This window comes from Spermophilus citellus (assembly GCF_964194105.1).
Source record: "Spermophilus citellus genome assembly, chromosome: 3".
In the NCBI taxonomy this organism is placed as follows: Eukaryota; Metazoa; Chordata; class Mammalia; order Rodentia; family Sciuridae; genus Spermophilus; species Spermophilus citellus.
Window position 1 is genome coordinate 132,731,427 of NC_138184.1, and position 21,321 is coordinate 132,752,747.

At 39.2% G+C, this 21,321-nt stretch overlaps 1 protein-coding gene across 9 annotated transcripts in view; it reads right to left on the bottom strand.

The window, feature by feature from the left end:
- The window catches only part of SUGCT (succinyl-CoA:glutarate-CoA transferase), a 728,181-nt gene that overhangs the window by 696,340 nt on the left and 10,520 nt on the right, over positions 1-21,321 (bottom strand). For all 9 annotated transcript variants that reach the window (XM_081286416.1, XM_081286411.1, XM_081286414.1 and 6 more), the window contains exons 2-3: positions 6,019-6,070; positions 4,942-5,015 (exon numbers count right to left, since the gene is read on the bottom strand). In XM_081286416.1, the coding sequence (XP_081142542.1) occupies positions 4,942-5,015; positions 6,019-6,070 (126 nt within the window). The remainder of the gene's footprint in view (positions 1-4,941; positions 5,016-6,018; positions 6,071-21,321) is intronic.

A 21,321-nucleotide genomic window follows, 5' to 3' on the forward strand; every position in this document is an offset into this window, starting at 1 on the left:
ATTAACTTTGGCTTGAAATCTATTTTGTTTGATATGAGTATGGACACTCCTGCTTGTTTCCGCAGTCCATATGAGTGGAATGATTTTTCCCAGCCTTTCACCTTCAGTCTATGTATATCTTTTCCTATCAAATGCGTCTCCTGTAGGCAACATATTGTTGGATCTTGTTTTGTGATCCATTCGACTAGCCTGTGTCTCTTAATTGGTGAGTTTAAGCCATTAACATTTAGGGTTATTATTGAGATTTGGTTTGTTCCTCCAGTCATATTTGTTTATTTATGTTACTAAACCTGATTAGTTTTCCTCTTTGATTACTTTCCCCCCTTTACTGTCCTACCTCCCACTGATGGTTTTCAATGTTATTTTCAGTTTCCTCTTCCTGTAATGTTTTGCCAAGGATTTTTTGAAGAGATGGTTTTCTAGCTGCAAATTCTTTTAACTTTTGTTTATCGTGAAAGGTTTTAATTTCATCTTCCATCCTGAAGCTTAATTTCGCCGGATACACGATTCTTGGTTGGAGCCCATTTTCTTTCAGTGTTTGAAAAATGTTATTCCAGGATCTTCTAGTTTTCAGAGTCTGTGTTGAGAGATCAGCTGTTATCCTGATTGGTTTGCCCCTAAATGTAATCTGCTTTCTTTCTCTTGTAGCTTTTAAAATTCTCTCCTTATTCTGTATGTTGGGCATCTTCATTATAATGTGTCTAGGTGTGGATCTCTTATGATTTTGCACTTTCGGCGTCCTGTAGGCTTCTAGGATATGGGATTCTGTTTCATTCTTCAAGTCTGGGAAGTTTTCTTGTATTATTTCATTGAATAGATTGTTCATTCCTCTGGTTTGGAGCTCTGTGCCCTCCTGTATCCCAATGACTCTTAAGTTTGGTCTTTTAATGTTGTCCCATAATTCTTGAATGTTCTGTTCATGGTTTCTTAGCAGTCTTGCTGAACTGTCTATGTTCTTCTCAAGATGAAATACTTTGTCTTCATTGTCTGATGTTCTATCTTCTAAGTGATCTATTCTGCTGGTAGTATTGTCAATTGAGGTTTTAAGTTGGTTTATTGCTTCCTGCATTTCTAGGATTTCTATTTGTTTGTTTTTTATTACTTCTAACTCCCTGTGAAATTGATCTTTTACTTCCTGGATTTGTTTCTGTAGTTCCTTGTCAATGTGATCTTTCATTGTCTGATTTTGCTGTCTCATGTCTTCCTTGAGAGTCCAGATCATCTGAAGCATGTATATCCTGAACTCTTTATCTGACATTCCATCTGTTGCAGCTATTACCTCTTCTAAAGTTGAGTTGACCTGCATTGCTTGTGGTCCTTTCTTTCCTTGTCTTTTCATATTGCTTGCGTTTCTTTCTGCTTGGTGAAACTGTTGTGTTTTTGAAGTTTTTCCCCCTGTTTGTTTATATTTCTCTTGTATAGTTGGGATATCTCTCTTGTAGGGCGGGTAGTGGCTGTGCTCCTCCTCTAATCAGGGTGATCTATCCACTACGCTGGTTGGTCGTAGGTCTGCCCACTCTGCGGGCACGGGTGGCTGCTCTACTCTGCCCCCACTCCAATTGCGGTGACGTTCCTACCACATCCTCGGATCGTTGGTCCTGATCCAGATGTGGGCGGCAGCTCTTCTCCACCCCTACTCCAGTTGATGTGATGTGTCTACCACGCTGGTCGGCCTCCAGGCCTGTTCCGCCGGTGGGTCTCAGATCTGCCCACCCTGCGGGCCTGGGCGGCAGTTCTGCTCAACCCCCACTCCCAGTGGGGGTACCTAACTGCCTCTCCAACGGGTCTCTGGGCTCCTTCCAGACGCTGGCGGCGGCTCTGTTCAACCCCCACTCCAACCAGTGTGACGTGACTGCCTCGATGCTACTCGTCCACCACACTGCAGGCTGCCGAGCCTGTCCTGCCAGTGGGATGCAGGACTGCCTACCTTGCAGGATCAGACGGCGGCTCTTCACGGCCTCGGGTTGACTTGGCTACCCTGCCGTCGGGTCGCTGGTCCTGTTCCAGGCGTGGGCGGCTACTCTCCTCGGCCCCAGCTGCAGTTGGGGTGTCGCGATACCACACCGGCGGGACCCTTAGCCTGCTCTGGGCACAGGAGGCAGCTCCACTCTGCCCCCCAGGCCCCCGCAGCACCCAGCAGGACCCGGACCAAGAAGCAGTCCCTGTAGGATCCCCAACCCTGAGCCAGAGCCGCTTCGGGAGCCAGGAGCCGGTCTCTCCGATCCCCACCTCGTTCTGCTAGGAGCAGGCTCCTCAGAGCAACCGCCTCGGGTTCCCCAATCCCAGGCCGAAGCAGCCCCGGGAGCCCAAGCCTGGCTGCACCAGACTCTCCCTGCTCGGTGCCCAAGCCTGGCCGCACCAGACTCTCCCTGCTCGGTGCACGCTCCGCTAGGAGCAGAGACTAAGACGCACTTCCCGCGGGCTCCCCAGCTCCGGGCCAAAACTGTTCCGGGAGACAGAGTCCTGCTGCCCCTCGTGGCAAGTTTCACTTGTGGCTGGCCTCAGCTCTCGGTCCCTGCAGGCTCCGTGGCCCTGGGCTCAAGCAGCCACGGGAGCCAGACCCAGCCTCTCCGATCCCTGCCACACTCTGCTAGGAGCCGGCTCCACAGAGGTACCCCAGCCTCAGGCCCAAACAGCCCCGGGAGCCCGAGCCTGGCAGCTCCAACCTCTCCCAGCTCAGTGTACGCTCAGCCAGGGGCAGGGTCAAAGACGCAGTCCCCGTGGGTTCCCTGGCCCCGAGCCAAAACTGTTCCGGGAGTTAGAGCCACGCCGCCCCTCAGGGCACACTCCACTTGTAACTGGCCTCCGCCCGGAGTTCCCAAAGGATCTCCCACCCTGGGCCAAAGCAACCCGGGGAACCAGAATCTGGCCGCTCAAAGTCCGGCGCCCGCCTTGCCAGGGGTGAGGCCCGAAGAGTATTCTCCTCAGGTTTTCCAGTCCCGAGCCAGAGCGATCTGTCTGCGCGGCGCAGGCAAATACCAGCCCGGAATCACCTGCTCCGTAGCTGAATGAGCTGAGATCAGTAGAAAACAGGGATGATTGCATCAGCTCTCCATGATTGCGGTGGCTGTCCTCCTCCGTGTTCCAACCGGCGTCGGGATTCGAACTGGACCGGTTCTCTCCTCTGTTTCAAATCTGGAACTCAGCACTCAGCGCGGCCAGTGCGCCACTGGCAGGAGCCTCCAGAATCCGCTTCGCTGTAATCCCGGGAGCGTCCCAGACTCCATCCACAGGGCGGTCCGCCGACCAGGTACTGCTTCCCTCCGTGCGGAGAAATCACCCGCGACAAGCCCCTGCAGCTGAATCCCGCGCGCTGGAACTCTGTCCTCTAGATTCTGGAGCACCTCAATTTCACTGGGGATTCCCACCAAGGTAGCCTTCAGCTGTTTCACCTCGTCTTTCTCCCGCACAGTGACGCAGCGCACTGGGGTGCTGCGCTCCCCTCGCCGCCATCTTCTTCTCCTCTCCTAATTTTTGATAACTCCAAGATAAGCTGTCTACAGAATAATGACATGAAGAAAGTATCTGTGCCACTTAAGTGCTTGTGGAAAAAAAATGGCACACAACAAAGATACTTTTCAAAGCAACTTTATCAATAATTGCATGAACTAATCACCATAATGTTTAAAGCACCAAATAAAAGTGAAAATTGCATATACAGAAGACATGTATTTGATGGGAAAAGAAGGAAAAAAACTAGAAAGAGATAAAAAAATTAATATAAGCTGATATGTTGTCCTCTCAAGCCCTTGATTTATTTATTTTTTTATTTTTCTGTAGTTGTAGATGGACAGAATGCCTTTAATTATTTGTTTATTTTTATGTGGTGCTGAGGGTTGAACCCAGTACCGCAAACATTCTAGGCAAGCATTCTACCACTGAACTACAGCCCCAGCCCTGCCTCAAAACCTCTAAACTCTAAAGTGGTAAAGTTTTTTTATTTTTTTTTTAAATAGAATAGAATGACAGGTTAGGGTATTTGGGTTGCTTTTGATGGGCTTTGATTCCTTTTCCTTCTCTCCTCCTTCTGTATCTTATTTCTTCCCTTTTATCATGCCCTTGTCTTTGCCATCCCTTCATCCCATGCTCAGGGAATGTGGTCACACTCACTCTAATCTCAATCTCAATGGTGCAGCTTGTATGGAGCCTAGAAAAAACAGAATCTGAGCTGAGAACCTAGATACTCTTTACTAACTATGTAAGCTTGAACATATTGCTTTACCTCTGTGTCTTATGCTTCTATTTTCTCATTTATAAACAAGGAATAATATCAGCTTATATGGTTATTGTAAAGATTAAATTAAAGTCAACAGGGTTGGGGCTGGGGATGTGGCTCAAGCGGTAGCGCGCTCGCCTGGCATGCGTGCGGCCCGGGTTCGATCCTCAGCACCACATACCAACAAGGGTGTTGTGTCCGCCGAGAACTAAAAAATAATAAATATTAAAAAATTTTCTCTCTCTCTCTCCTCTTTCACTCTCTCTTTAAAAAAATAAAATAAAATAAAGTCAACAGGGTTTATTCTTTTTTTAATATATAGACAAAATATCTTTATTTTAATGTGGTGCTGAGGATCAAACCTGGTACCTCACAAGTGCTAGGCAAGCACTCTACCACTGAGCTATAACCCCAGCCCGGCAATAGGTTTAGAACTTAGCCTGGCTCTATAATTGTTTTTATCATCATTGTTATTATATGTTTTAACAGAATGTTTCAGGTATGTGAGAAGGAACTAACTTCAGTCTTAGTCCTTGGCACCTTTATAGAGTTAAAAAGGGATCACAAGCACAGGTTCAGAGGAACACAGAAGTGGAAAAAAGAAAATAATCATTTAAATTATCTCCTCATCCCATTTATAGGATATCCAAACATGGAAACTTAAGGAATTACTAAAAATATTTATTAGCCTGATTCTATTTTTTTAAAACAAGCAATAGCTTTACCTGGTCTTTCCACTTTTATAACTTCTGCTCCAAGATCTCCTAAATTCATAGTAGCAAAAGGTCCTGCCAGCACTCTACAAGGTTAACAAGAATAAAAAAAAGACCAACTTGAAATTTTTTATTAATTATTTTCTTAATAGTCCATCAACACAGATAAGCTTATATAATACTAGCAAGAATCAAAATTGTAGAAACTGTTATTTGGCCATATGTATCAAGAGCTTTAAAAAAGTATATCCCCTTTGATCTAGTAATTCTATTTCTATAATTCTATCCTGAAGAAGAAATTGAAACTGAGGTAAATATTTGTATCCAAGGAAGCCTAATTTATAAATGTGAAATACTGGGGGATTATTAAGTAATTAAAAACTAAAACTAAAATCTATATAATACAATACCATCTTACATTTTTTTAATTTTTTTAATATTTATTTTTTACTTGTAGTTGGACACAATATCTTTATTTTATTTATTTTTATGTGGTGCTGAGGATGGAACCCAAGGCCTCACATGTGCTAGGCGAGCACTCTACTGCTGAGCCACAATCCTAGCCCTGTTTAATTTTTAATAACAGAAAAATATTCAAAAGGAAACTGTATATTTAGCTATTCCCATACAGTAATCTCATGAAGTCCTTAAGCCCCAAGTCAGGTATTTTCTTAATGTACTTCATAAGCACTTAAATATCTCATATTTCAAATGATAGATGTATAAGACTAAGAATAATTATGCTTTTTTGTTTGTTTAGGGAACAAAAAAGTTAAAAAAGCATTTCCAAAAATTCAAATAAAACTAAAAAAACATACTGTTGTATGCTTTAAATGCCAATAAAACTGTAATTCCAATATAGTTCCAATTATTTTTAAAATTATATATAAATGTGTAGATTGACAAAAATGCACAAATATTACACTAATTGTCTCTTAGAATAGTGCGACTCCAGGAATTTTTCTTTTCTTTTCTCCCCCAAAATTTGAACATAAGCAATAAGTATCCCCCTATGATCGAAAAAAATAATTAAAAATTGTTGAGAGAAGGGAAAAACTAATCACTAAAATGAAAATAAACAATACAAACCTTGTTAGATCTAGAATTTTTACACCCGCCAATGGCTTCACGTTGTCAATATCTGGAACAAAACAAAAACATTCTAAGAATATTAATTAATACTTTTCAGAAAGAACAAGCAGATTTCTCCACACTGAGCTTAATGTAGTCTCTATTGTTATCAAAAACAATAATTTTTCTTCACAATGATTCTGCTTAACACAAAAACCTCACCCTGATCCCAGTGAATGTCCACTAAAGCCTCTAATAATAAAATATTCCCAATTAATAGCATCCACAGCCACACTGAAATATTTTTTCTAATGAAAAATAAAAACTAAAATAGTGACATGTAATATATAGGATAGTAAAAGCAACAACAAAGATCTCCAAATATTTGTTCTCTCAATACAGGGAGGAAATAATGAATCTTAAAAGTATATTAAACAGTTTACGGGCTGGGGATGTGGCTCAAGCGGTAGCGCACTCGCCTGGCATGCGTGCGGCCCGGGTTGGATCCTCAGCACCACATACCAACAAGGGTGTTGTGTCCGCCGAGAACTAAAAAATAAATATTAAAAATTCTCTCTCTCTCTCTCTCTCTCTCTCTCTCTCTCTCTCTCTCTCTCCTCTCTCACTCTCTAAAAAAAAAAACAGTTTACAATCAAATGCATACTTCCCTTTTTCTCTTCACCCATCAGCTAAATTGATATGTACATTAATAACACATCAAACAAACATGTTCAAAATCAACATTAAATCACAAAATCAAATTTTAGCCAAATGACTTACATAGTTTAGTCATTATGACCTCATAATGACTGAGGTCAAGCCCTTCAGGGGAAAAATTGGGAACTATCACTTCAGTTATTTTTAATTGACTTTATTTTTTAGAACTGTTTTGGCAAACAGCAAACTTGAGTGAAAGGTACAAAAATGTTCCAGAGGAACTCTGTTCCCACATATGCATAACATTCCACTTTCAAAATCCTACACTAGAGTGGTATATTTATTATAATCAATAAATCTGCATTGATACATCATTTTCACCTGAAGTCCATAGTTTACATTTGGGCTCATTCTTGATATTGCCCATTTTATGAGTTTTACAAAAGCATAATGATATGTAATCACTATTATATTATCACTATTATATTATCCAGTGCCCTAAAAATCCTTGTGCTCCACTCCACTTATTCATCTCCCACTTCACTAACTTCTTTGCCTTTATCAAAATGTAGTATAAATATAGCCTTTCTGGCTTCTTTCTCTTAGTAATATGCACTTAAGTTTCCCTAAATCTTTTCAAGTCTCCATAGCTCATTTCCTTTAAGTATTAAATAATATTCCATTGTTTGTATGTACCACAGCTTCTTCATTCACCTACTAAAGAACATCTTGGTTGCTTCCAAGTTTGGGCAATTATGAATAAAGCTGCTATAAACATTGTGTGCATGTTTTTGTGTGGACATAAGTTTCCAATTCATTTGGGTAAATACCAAGGAGCATGATTGCTGGACCGTATGGTAAGAGTATGTTTAGTTTGTAAGAAACTGCCAAACTGTCTTCCAAAGTGGCTGTACTATTTTTCATTCCCATCAGCAATGATTGAGAGTTACTCGATTCAACATGGTTTTTTTTTTAATTCTCAAAGTAACTCTATCACAAGCAGATTAAGAATGAAGGTTAGAATTCATACATTTTCTCATAGGCTTGAGATGAACCACAAGGAGTACAATGATTCTTAGCTAGGGGTCCAAAGACCACATTACTACAGTAATGAACACTAGAACTCCATACACTGAATGTTTACTCCTTGAAATAAGCAAATACAATAAGAAATTACTATCAAAGCAATAGAAAATATTTTAAGTCCATGTGATTGATGCATTATTTTCTTGTAAGCAAATACAAGAAATGTGGAAAACCAAATTATAATCAGAAGGTAAATTGATGAACAGAGGATCAGAAAATGAAAAAGAGCCAAAAGAATGTTTAGCATACGAGATTACTACAGCTACAGTACCCATGAATCACAATTCTAGATATGCATAACCTTGCATATTCTCCCATTTTGACTCTGGGCTTGGACATTTGCCTTGTTTTCACCAATGGGACATCAAGAGACTTGACACTGGCCGAGCCTTGGATAAGTGCTTGCTTCCTAAGGCTTGATGTTTCAGAATGTTTCTGGCTTCATGTGAAAAAGCACAAGATGACAGAGCCCATGGAAAGTGACCTGGCCATCTCAGTCATTGCAGCAGTCCCAGCTGAGGCCCCAGACATATAAGTAAAGCCATGTATAAAACACCCAGGCCCACCTCAAACACCTCCTATCTGCAGCCACATCAGTGAGCTCAGGTAAATCCAGCTGAAGACTGTCCAGTCAACCCACAGAACTTTGAGAAAAAATAAACCAGTATTGTTTTAAGCTACTGTCTTGGGATGATTTGTGAGACAGAAATAAATAAAATGAAATCATGGCTTATGGCAGAAGCAGCCTGTTGTAGCAGCCAGTTATCCTTTTAAAATGCAAGGCATAGCCAGGCACAGTGGTGCACACCTGTCATCCCAACTAAGGAGGCTGAAGCAAAAAGATCACAAGTTCAAGGTCATCCTAGGCATCTTAGTGAGATATTATCTCAAAAAAAAAAAATGACTAAGGATGTAGCTCAGTGGTAGAGTTCCCCAGGTTCGGTCCCCAGAATAAAAAAAAAAAAAAAAATCCAACATCTTTCCACAGCCTAAAAGATCCTGCTTATTCTGGCCCCTGGTTGCCTCTCCAATCTCCTTCCCTATCACTCTCTTTCTCACTCTTCTCCAGCCTTCTTGCAGTCCTTTGATCATGTTTTAGGGACTTGGGCAGATTGCTCTTCAAGAAAGGATTTACTGGCCACATACAGAAAGCATGTTTAACTTACAACTTCCAGTATCAGCTTAGTCAGAGTTCACTTCAGCCTACTTCAGCTAAAAGCACATATGCCATTTGACCAGAGAAGTCCATGGTCAAATGACTGAGCAGAGTGGAAAATAAGGCCTAGTCATTTCCTCCACTCACTGCAGAGGTGCTGTAGTGGGCCTCAGGCTGTCAGCTATGGAACCCCCCACAAGGCTGGCACAGACTTTGACAGGTCGACATGCAGTCTGGCAGCTCCTCCCTCCAATTGGATTTTCTTCCTTTTCTTCTAACTGAGTTTACTGCCCCCCAAATTTGCCTTTCTAATGGTCTCAATAACTGCTTTACAGAAAACACAAGATGTGACAGGGCCTTTGCACTTACTATTCCTTAGGACTGGCACTCTCTTCCGCTATATATTTGCATTCTTCTCACTTCATTTAAATTTCTGCTTGAATATCACACTGAGAGACCTTGCCAGATCATTCTACCTAAAACAGAACCCCTATGAATCTCTATTCCTGCTTTATTTTTCTTTATAATACTTATTACCTTACAGTATACTGTAGGCTTATTTATTAGTTTTACTACCATCTTTCTCACTAGAATACAATCTCAATAGGGCAGGACTTGTCAGTCTTGCATTCCCCAGTCTAGAACCATAGCTGTCACTTAGCAGGCACTCACTAGGAATTAAAGAATCTGTGAGGAAGTTAAAGCATGGAGGAAGGGAGGGATCCATATACTTGAACATGAAGGGGTGCTGTATTTTGTTGAATGCTTTTTCTGAATCTATTGAGATGATCATATGGTTCTTATCTTATACTTGATAATTAGCATGCTAATAAAAGAGACCAGAATGCTCAAAATCAGGTAGCTCATTTTTGTGTCACATGACTAAACCGGTCAGGGTCACTCCAAGTGAATTTGGGGAAAAAATAAAGACACGGACACAGAAAGTACCTTTTCTTTGGGTTCCCTGATAGCTCCTCAGCCACAGCTCCCACAAGGTGGGCAAGACAGGCAAGAAAGAGTGAAGAGCATGTGCTGAACCCTTTTATTGGGGAGAAGCCATTCTAATAAGGAAAGGGGTCAAGTTTCAGGGGGTTGAGTCTAGCTTCCTGATGTCTTGTTGTCAGCAGGTTGAGTGACATCTAGGAAGGCCACATCCATCTCATATGCTGTGTAGGGATCATAGACAGAGCAATCGAAAAGACTCATATGTCGCCAGCCCAAACACAGGGGCAACATTGGTTCAGTCCACCCTGTGTGCTCAATGCTCATAGTTCACACACACAGAGCCCATGTCTGACTTGCCACATCTCCACACTCTGGTCGCTCAAAGCTAAGGGGTGCTCGGTCCCAATGTGGCAGCTCCTGACAGCACATTTCCCCTCTCTCTTGTATAGGGCTTGAAAATGGTAGAATAAAGAAACAATTAATCAAAGACACTGTGAAACAGTTTTGCCAAAGAAGCCAATGGGAATTTGGGGGTGCAGGTAAGCTTAGCAGTTAGAACAGAAAGGAAAACTAAAAGAAAGGAAACTGGGCAACAAAAGAGAAAAATCACCAGGGAAAACTTCTATCAGCAAGATAACCAGCTGGGCACAGAGGTGCACACCTGTAATCCCAGTAATTTGGGAGGCTGAGACAGGAGGATTGTGAGTTCAAAGCCAGCCTCAGCAACTTAGTGAGGCCCTAAGCAACTTAGCAAGCATCCTATGTCAAAATGAAAAATAAAATATTCTGGGAATGAAACTCAGTGGTTGAGCACTGCTGGGTTCAATCCCCAGTACCAAAAAAGAAAAAGGAAAAGTAAAGATAACCAAATAGCTTTAAAAAATAACAAATACTCCAAGTTGTAAATAGTATCTCTCCAAAATCATCAAACTGATTCTGTAAAGCTCAGCACAAACACAAGTGCTCTGTGTGAGTGGTTCTGGGAAAATCAAAGAAAAGAAGTTGAGTTTCACATCTGAATTGGTAGAGGAAAGAGGGACTAGAATAGCTATGATAGGTAGGAAATGAATGGGAATTCCCATTAAGTAACCCTTGTTCCCCATATGGGCTAATCATTCTATAAAGATACAATCAGGAAAGTTGCTATGATTTGAAGTGTTACTCAAAAGCTCATGTTCCAGATACTATAGCAATACATACATACTCATGTTTATAGCACACAATTCACAACAGTCAAACTATGGAACCAGCCTAGATGTCCATCAACAGGTGAATGGATAAAGAAAATATGGTATGTATTCATACACACACACACACACACACACACACACACACACACACAATAGTTTCATTCAGCCATAGATAAGAATTAAATTATATCATTTGCAGGAAAATGGATGGAACTTGAGAACATTATGTTAAGTGAAATAAATCAAACTCAGAAGAAGGTCAAGGGTCACATGCTTTCTCTCATATAGGGAAGCTAGAGAGGAAAAAGGAAAAGAAGGGGGGGTCTCATGAAAATCAAAGGGAAATCAGTAGAGTAGAGGAAAAAGATGACCATGGGGCAGGAGGAGCAGAAGGAAGGGGAAATATTAAGGAATTATATTAGCCAAATTATATTGTTATATGCAACAACAAATCCCACCAATATGTACAACTATAATGCACCAATAAAAAATGGAAAAAAATAAACAAAAAAGTGTATGTGCTGAAACTTAATCGTAAGATTCATATATTAATGTCATTTAGAGGTGGGATCTTTAGGAGGAAATTAAGGTTAAATGAGGTCATGAGGGTGAGATCCCCAAGATGGCATTACTGGCTTTATAAACGGAAGAAGAAACCAAAGTCCAAATGTTCTCTCTGATATATGGATGCTATCAAATGATAAGGAGTGGGTAGAAGTTCATTGGATTAGACTAAGGGAATGAAGAGAAGGGAAGGAGGATGGGAATAGGAAAGACAGTAGAATCAATAATACACTTTCCTATGTTCGAATACTGTGTAACTCCACATCATGTACAACCACAAGAATAGGAAGTTATGATACATGTATGTCAAAATACACTCTACTGACAAGTATATGTAAAAAGAATTAAAAAAAAAAGAGGTGAAAGAGATATCCAAGCGATCAAGCTCACTCTGTCACACCATGTGATGCATTCCCCGTGTTATGATGGAACAGACTTCACCAGATGCTGGTACCATATTCTTGGACTTCCCAACTTCTAGCAATGTGAACCAAATAAACCTATATTTTTTAAGTTATCAGTCTCAAGTATTTTGCAACAGAAAACAGACTAAGACAAAAGCCATCATATTCTCTCCTATTCCATGGTCTATTAAGGAAAACTGAGATGTATACTTAACTACAGTGACACACATTCAAATTGTTACTCTATTTTCATCATTCACATTGTTCTACCTTGATTTCCTTATCTATAAAATAGGGGTAATACTGGTACTTATTTTTATAAGATTGTAAAAAAATTAAATAAAGCAAAGCCTTATAAGCAGTCAGCCATGTTGCTCCATCATTGTCAGTTAATGTATTATTTCTGTCTTCTCACAAAACTTGCCCTGTGTTCCTTAATTCAATGAATGGCATGCCCACTTGCTCATTTACCCAAGCAGGGAAAACCTAAGTAATATTCTTGAATCTTCTCTCTTCCCTATCTCCTCAAACTTAAGTAGTTCTTATACTTCCTTCAAATTCTTTTGCACAAAAGTTAACTCAAAATGGATCAAGGATCTAGGAATTAAACCAGAGACTCTGCATCTAATAGAAGAAAAAGTAGGCCCTAATCTCCATCACGTGGGGCTAGGCCCCAACTTCCTTAATATGACACCTATAGCACAAGAATTAAAACCAAGAATCAGCAAATGGGATGAATTCAAACTAAAAATTTTTTTTCTCAGCAAAAGAAATAATCTGTGAGGTGAACAGGGAGCCTACATCTTGGGAACAAATTTTTACCCCTCACACATCAGATAGAGCTCTAATTTCTAGGGTATATAAAGAGCTCAACAAGCACCCAAAAAATAAAAATAATCCAATCAATAAATGGGCTTCTCAGAAGAGGATATACAAGACACTTCTCAGAAGAGGATATACAATCAACAAATATACGAAAAAATGCTCATCATCTATAGCAATCAGAGAAATGTAAATTAAAACTACTCCAAGATACCATCTCACTCCAGTAAGAATGGCAGCCATTATGAAGACAAACAACAAGTGCTGGCAAGGATGCGGGAAGGGGGTGGGAAGGTACACTCATACACTGCTGGTGGGACTGCAAATTGGTGCAGCCAATTTGGAAAGCAGTATGGAGATTCCTTGGAAAGCTGGGAATGGAACCACCATTTGACCCACCTATTTCTCTTTTCAGACTATATCCAAAGGACCTAAAAACATCATACTACAGGGACACAGCCCCACGTCAATGTTTATAGCAGCACAATTCACAATAGCTAAACTGTGGAGCAAACCTAGATGTCCTTCAGTAGATGAATGGATTAAAAAAAGTGGCATTTATACACAATGAAATATTACTCAGCAATAAAAAAGAATAAGATCATGGCATTTGCAGGGAAATGGATGGCATTAGAGAAGATAATGCTAAGTGAAGTTAGCCAATCCCAAAAAAACAAATGCTGAATGATTCTCTGATATAAGGGGGGTGATTCAAAATGGGGTTGGGAGGGAGAGCATGGGAGGAAGATTACCTTTATAGAGAATAGGTGTGGGAGGGAAAGGGAGGGAGAAGAGGAATAGCATGGATGGTGGAAGGAGACCCTCATCATTATACAAAATACATGTATGAAGATGTGAATTTGGTGTCAACATACCTTATATACAAACAGAGATATGATAAATTGTGGTATAAAGGTGTATTAAGAATTGTAATGCAAAACAAAAAAAGACAGCTCATGTATAATGGCATAATTTGGCATAAACATACTTTATATACAGAATTACGAAAAATTGTGCTGTGAATGGATAATTATGATTGTAATGCATTCCACTATTGTCATGTATGTAAGAAAAAAAAAGGCCATAGCATGCTTGGTTTCTCTCAAGGCCTTACACCTTGAATTCAGAGGGCTGCTATCGTGTTGCCTCTGCACTTGGTCATCCCTCTATGCTCTTACAACTCTGATGTCCCTCTGTTTGTCCTAATCTCTTCTTGTATAGGTACACCAGAAAGACTGGATTCAGGCCCACCCCAATGGCCTCCATCCAACTTAATTGCCTCTTTAAATTCCCTGTCTCCAAATACAGTCACATCCTGAGCTACTGGAGGTTAAGGAGTCAACATATGAATTGGAGGGGAACATAATTCAGCCCACAACAAAGCCCTATCCATTTGCACAGTATCTAATTAGCTCCTTTTTTTTATTGGTTATTCAAAACATTACAAAACTCTTGACATATCATTTTTCATACATTCGATTCAAGTGGGTTATGAACTCCCATTTTTACCCCAAATACAGATTGCAGAATCACATCAATTACACATTCACATTTTTACATAATGCCATATTAGTAACTGTTGTATTCTGCTACCTTTCCTATTCTCTACTATCCCCACTCCCCTCCCATCTTTGCTCTCTACCCCATCTGTTGTAATTTAATTCTTTCTCTTGTTTTTTTTCCCTTCTCCCTCAAATTCTCTTATATGTAATTTTGTATATCAATGAGGGTCTCCTTCCATTTCCATGTAATTTCCCTTTTCTCTCCCTTTCCCTCCCACCTCATGTCTCTGTTGTTGTTTGCCTTCATAATGGCTGCTAATCTTACTGGAGTGAGATGGTATCTTAGGGTGGTTTTGATTTGCATTTCTCTGACTGCTAGAGATGGTCAGACTCTCTCTTATCATACAAGGGAAGAATTGAGAATCAGCAAAATGTGGGGAAAGCCTCTGTCAAGGAAAGAGAAGCCACCAAAACAAACATGAAGAAGAAACTCAGTGGAAACAAATAAGACAGGTAAAATATTTTTTTTAACTGTGATTCCATTTATAACACCTCCTGGAAAAGGCAAAATGATAGGCATAGAAAACAGATCAAAGTGAACAAAGACAGGGTACAGGGAAATTAAATAATTACATATTTTGAACAAGGGAACTGTTTTATATCTTAAATATAGTGGTAGCTACATGACTTCATATGTTTGTCAAAACTCATAGAACTGTACACTAAAAAGAGAATTTTACCATATGCAAATTTTATCTCCCTAAAAAGAAAGTCATTGATATACTTAGAAACATGAGATTTTGTATCCATAACAGCACAAAGTACTTTTTTTAAAAAAGAATTTTCAGAAGATAAAACTCTCGATTTGAAATTTAAAAATATTTTAAAAAATGAGAATGTAATAGAAAGGCAGAAAGATAGAAATATATATATATATATATATATATATATATATATGTTGTATATATATGAAACAAAAAAAACATAAAAATATAAAAAAATAAATCACAATAATATGGGACAGCAAAAACAGAAGAGAGAATATTACCAAGCAAATAATTGAGATAAATTTCTTAAAACTGAAAAGGCATAGAGTCCTTTTTCATGCCCCCAAATAATAGATTTTAAAAAGACACACACCAAGCCCAACAAAACATCACTGTAAAAATATGGAAGACTGGGGCTGGGGTTGTGGCTCAGTGCTGGAGCGCTTGACAAGCACGTGTGAGGAACTGGGTTTGATCCTCAGCACCACATAAAAATAAATAAATAAAACAAAGGTGTTGTGTCCAACTATAACTAAAAAAATTTTTTAAAAATATGGAAGACTGACATTTTTCTGTCATAAACATTTCAAAGGGAAAAAAAAAAGCAGGCCTTATATAAAGTATTGTTGTTCAGAGTGACACTGGATTTCTCAACAACAGTGGAATCTAAAATAAAAATGGAACAAAACTTTCTAAATGTTTAGGGGAAAAATTATTTCTCTTATATTCAAAACCCAATCAAGCCATGAGCCATGAGAGAAATAAAACCAATATTTCCATTCATGGATATTTTAAAAATCTTTACCTCCCATGTATCCTTTGTTAGGATGGCCTTAGGCGTGAGCCTAAGCAACTCCATTTTTAAAACTCCAGTTTAACCTGCAGTTTCACCAGGCACATCCACAGATCCCTCCAAACAAGTTACTTCCCCTCACCCTGATAAACAGAGTGAAGCCCCTGGCAGGCTGTTCTCGCCTGATAAGAGGGAAAAGCCAGAAGATCAGGGTGGAGACCACCAGACCAGATAGATGTTTCTGACCTCCGGATAAATGATGTCATTGAGAAATCCGGTGGTAGCTGATAAGGATTGAAAGGCAGGTCAACCCCCCCCCCCCGCCCCAATTTAGTATAAATGATAGAGCAAATGAACAGGGATTCAGCCAGCTGAAACAAGGATGCAGCTGGAGAGCCTGATGAGGGCCTGACATCCCATCACTTGTCATCATTTCCTGAGCCTCTACATGACCTCACCACTCTCAAACTCTACCAACTCGTCTGGACCTTGGTGAGAGCTGCAACTCCTCCCTACAATCCCCTCCTCAACTGGTCGTCCACCCCATGCCAGGAAAAGCCCGCCTTGGTTCCCCACCTGATCACCGCAGTCTAAGTGAGTGTGCATCTGCTGGACTTAAAGCCCAAGGCTTAAGACTTTTGAACTTAGCACGCAGAGGGAATGTCTGTCATTAGCCCATCATGATTAATTGTGTTGTGCAGTGCTTAGAATTAATCTAGAATTGTTTGCTGTGAATTAATTAATCTATAATTATTTACTGTGAATTGATTATGTCTATTGCAGTGCCTAGCACTAAGGATTGTCGTTTTCTTGATTAAGAACCTATAGAGTGAAATTGTATGGAGTAATTTGAGTGAATAAAGCATTGAAAGGAGCAGAAGTGCGTGGACATTATTTCTCCCCTCGACTGCAATGTCACAATTTTGTCCCCTCGAAACATCCTTTCTAGAGAAAAGTTACTTATAGAAATAATCAAGGAGTTTATAATATAACTTTCTAAGAGAATTAGTTCTAAAAGTAATTACTAGTTCTTTTAGTAATCTAAAACTAATCACCAACAAGATAAATAGGAAAAAGATATGGAGTCATTCAAGGAGAAGGAAAAAGGGAACACTCAGGATGAGTGTCAAAGAAAAAACTCAAAATGAGTAGCACTGGTTCAGGGGTCCTAAAATGGAGTCTGGAAGCCATTGTTAATCAGGTCTCAGACACACATTAAACTGCAAAAGACACACCTCACCCTACCACCACCATTCCACCCGTTACCACTCCAGTGTGAACTGACCTTTGAAGCACTGTTAACTCCTGATGGCCTTCTGTACAGTGGACCCTTTTCTCCAAACTACCCAGATATATCACATCCAATCTCTTTCTTACAAGATAGCTTAACTTTTACCACCAGGGATCATAATCCCTGACTAGCAAGTGATATAATTTCTACTATAAAATTTATTTCTATATAATTTATACTATAAAGCTATAAATAGTCATTATTTTGTAAGACCTTGGAGCAAATTTTCACATTTTTTAAAATCAAAGTTCTACCTATGCTTCAGAAGTTCTATAAGGTTAATTATGAAAAGATAAATTATATATCATATTGAAACCAGAGCTCTGAGATGAAACTAGATTCCTGGCTTTGCCAATATTCTTCCAGGTTCTTGTCTTGCAAGTTTCAAGAATAAAATCTACAAACAATATCAGAAGGGAAGAGTAAATGGATTTATTAAATTGAGAAGAGAGAGAACACTGAGATGTGGGAGGAGACCAGACAGCAGAAAAACCCATTTTGGTGTGCTAGCTTAGGGGCTTATATGGTGTTGGGTAGAGCATGGTACAAAATCTATGTTAAATAGGTATTGAAAAGGTTTTGGCTGTGTTCTTTAGGCTGAGTTTTAATCCTCCCTGTAACTCCCACCTGGGTTGACTCCCACCTTCCATTTTCCCACCTCTCTGGGACAAACAAGTTGGTTAGAGTGTTCCCACGGGAGAGCCTCAAGGTCTTTCACATTTGAACTAGGCCTTGATGGTGTGTGTAAGCAAAAATAATCAAAACAGTTTCCGCATAGTTTTGGATGTGAAAAAGAGATTGGATATAATGAAAGCACAAATAACTAGGACGTGAGCAGACTTCATGGATCAGCTATGTCTTTCATTCTGCAGCAGAGTCATACAGCGGAGGTTCTCACCTTCTGGGTAGAAAATGACCACCAGTTACAACTGGGGCCTGGCTTTTTATAGGTTACATTGAGAGGTGACTTAATTATTGACAGAATGTGTCAGTTTGGGCACTCAGCAAACAGGCTGTGAGAATTTGAAAATTGTTTATTGAGAAAGGATGGAGGGTCCAAGGTTCAGGCCCAGTACTTACCTTGTCCTGGGGGGGGGGGGGTCATTGTATTGTCACTAGGACAGGATTAATGTATGGCTTCATTGTCACTGGGAAAGGATCAATGTTTGTCCTCTTACGAGGGACTGCCATTTTAGGATTGATGTTTGCCTCCTTCCCACCAATTGTCTTGTCACTGGGAAAGGATTTATTGGGGAAGGATCAATATTTTACCTTCTTCCTCTGTCCCTCCTCCTGGGTCACATTGTCTTGGGGGGTTGTCATTTTCCATATCCTTCAGTGCACATTAATATTTCTATGTGCTAGCTTCCTGGTGTGGTCTCTGCATTTGAACCAGACCTTGATTAGGGCCCATCACTTCTGAATGCTGACCATTGACTATTCTTATTCAATATTATATATCATTATATATCATATTCATGAGCAACACAGTGGAACATCATCCCATGAACTTCCCACTGCATAGCCCCTCAATATTTATTTAGTTTTTTTTTAGTTGTAGATGGATACAATATCTTTATTTATTTATTTTTATGTGGTGCTGAGGATTAAACTCAGTGCCTCTTGCCACCGAGCCACAATCCCAGCGCCTCCTGCAATGTTTTTTTTTATCAATATTGCCACTCTGAAGCTTTTACTGATTCATTATTTACACACATTGCAGTAAGCATCAAAGAGAAATTATAGTCAATCCGTTTATTTGATAGCTTGACTATTCATTAAAATTTACTTTTCCTGGGATGTATATTAGTGGTAGAGCACTCACTTAGCATGTATAATGCCCTGGATTCAATTCCCAGCACTGCAAAAAAATTATATATACATATATATGTGTGTGTATATGTATGTGTGTGTGTGTGTGTGTGTGTGTGTGTATATAAGTATATGTTAGTGTATATATGTATATATACGTGTATATATTTAAGATTTATATTGTATATTATACACATATATTTATATTTATATATATATTTTATATATATGAAAAAAAAGGCCAAGTATGGTGATGCATGCCTGTAATCCCAGTAACTCAGGAAACTACAGCAGAAAGATCACGAGTTCAAGGCCAAACTGGAAAACATAGCAAGATCCCAACTCAAAAAAAAAAAAAAAAAAAAAAAAATATATATATATATATATATATATATATATATATATATATATATTATTTGCAACCTCAAAATCACTACACACAATGCTTCTACAACTTCTGAACACACAGAGAATGCAGGAAAACTGAGTTACCAATACATATATTCTCAGCTGAGATCAAACTAGGCAACCCTCAGTCTTCTTGTGTCAGCTTTCACTGTAAAGTGTCTATTAGGGGAATTTTTCACATTTTTTCAAATTTTTGTGTTTTTGTTGATGTTTTAAATGGCCCACAAAAGTAATGCTGAAGTGCTATCTGGTATTACTAAGCACAGCAAAGCTGAGATGTGCCTGACATAGAAAATACATGTGTTAGAAACACTTTATTCAATTTTGATTTATTGAGCTGTTGATCATGAAATCAATGTTAATAAATAAACAATATTTTGTCTAAAAATGTCTTTAAACACAAACATACATAAAACAAGCATATATTTTAATGAGTTAATGGAAATGTGTGACCAGAGGCTTACAGAAACCTAACCTGATTTGCTCTAGGAGCAATGGTACAGTACTCAGTATTCACTAATTCACTCTTTTTGGGGGAGGAAGAGAGGCTTACTGGGAATTGAATCCAGGGATGCTTTCCCACTAAGCTACATTCCCAGCTCTTTTTAGTTTTAAGACAGGGCCCCACTAAGTTGCTGAGGCTGGCCTTGAACTTGTGATCCTCCCCTCTTGCTGGAGTGTGCCACTGCAACTGGCACTAATTCACTCTTATTTTTGATTTTATAGAGCATGATTACTGTGAAATAAAAAGAACTGATCATGTTAAAGAGGCAAGAGAAAGATAGGGCTAGCTCACCTGGAAGCCTGAGGCCAGCCATGAGAACTCTACAGATAACACTGAATGCCATTATCATCAAAATGAAATTAGGGGAAATTAGGGGAAGCCAAGCAAGGTGGATCACCATAGCCCAGAAGTTTAGGGGCAGCCTGGGAAAAATGGCAAGACCCCATTTAAAAAAAAAAAGTAATTGGGGAAGAAGACCCTACTACTTCCCACAGGGGAAGAAGAGGGAAAGAAAACTTGATAAAATTTATTTTAAAATTCACCTTGATGAGTAGATACTCAAGAATAGCCAAAAAAACTGAGAGGAAGGAGAAATAAAAAAAGGATACTTAGCCTAAGAGATAATACAATATACAGTAATTTTAAACATGGGCTAGCCTTGAACTTGTGATTCTCCCGCCTCAACCTCAGGGATTACAAGTGTGCACCATCACAAAGGAATTGTTTTCATTTTCTGATGTATTTTAAGTTTTTTAAACAATGATTTATGTATAATAAATTATATGTTACATACTTATATTATTACATATATTACATATATTCTACATAATAATGATGTTTATATAAATATAACAAATTTTACATAACACTTGTGAAATCACCTCACGCTTTGAGCTTCCCTTTCCCCTTCTGAAGCACCCACATCATAGGATCCATAGACTTAAGTGAAATGTTGTATGTAATGTGTGTAGCACACTTCCTGGCATATAGTAAATGCTCACTAACAGTTTGCAATTGTTATCACCATCACATATGTATTACAGTCACACCATTTATTCAAATAACTTAAAATTCAGATTTGAAAACAAGAAAATATATTTGATTATTTTAAGGAAAAAATGATACAGGTCTCAATGCTCTATTCTTTAAAAGGATATCCAGAGCCGTATTTTGCCCGTTTGTGAAAGAATTAATAAGCTGGGTAGAAGTGGAAGGTGATTATAAGGGGAAAAGCAGTGGGGAAAGGCATCAATTGTAAGTTTTTGAAATACATTGAGCCAGTTTGTATATCCCTCTGTCTTATTTGGCATCTAGTAATGGAAAGCTATTATGATGATATAGCTGGGCAACCATGTAGAGAAGTATAATTATAATGAAGCAGCCATCAATTCAATGCTTGCCAGAGCTGCTTGCTATTAC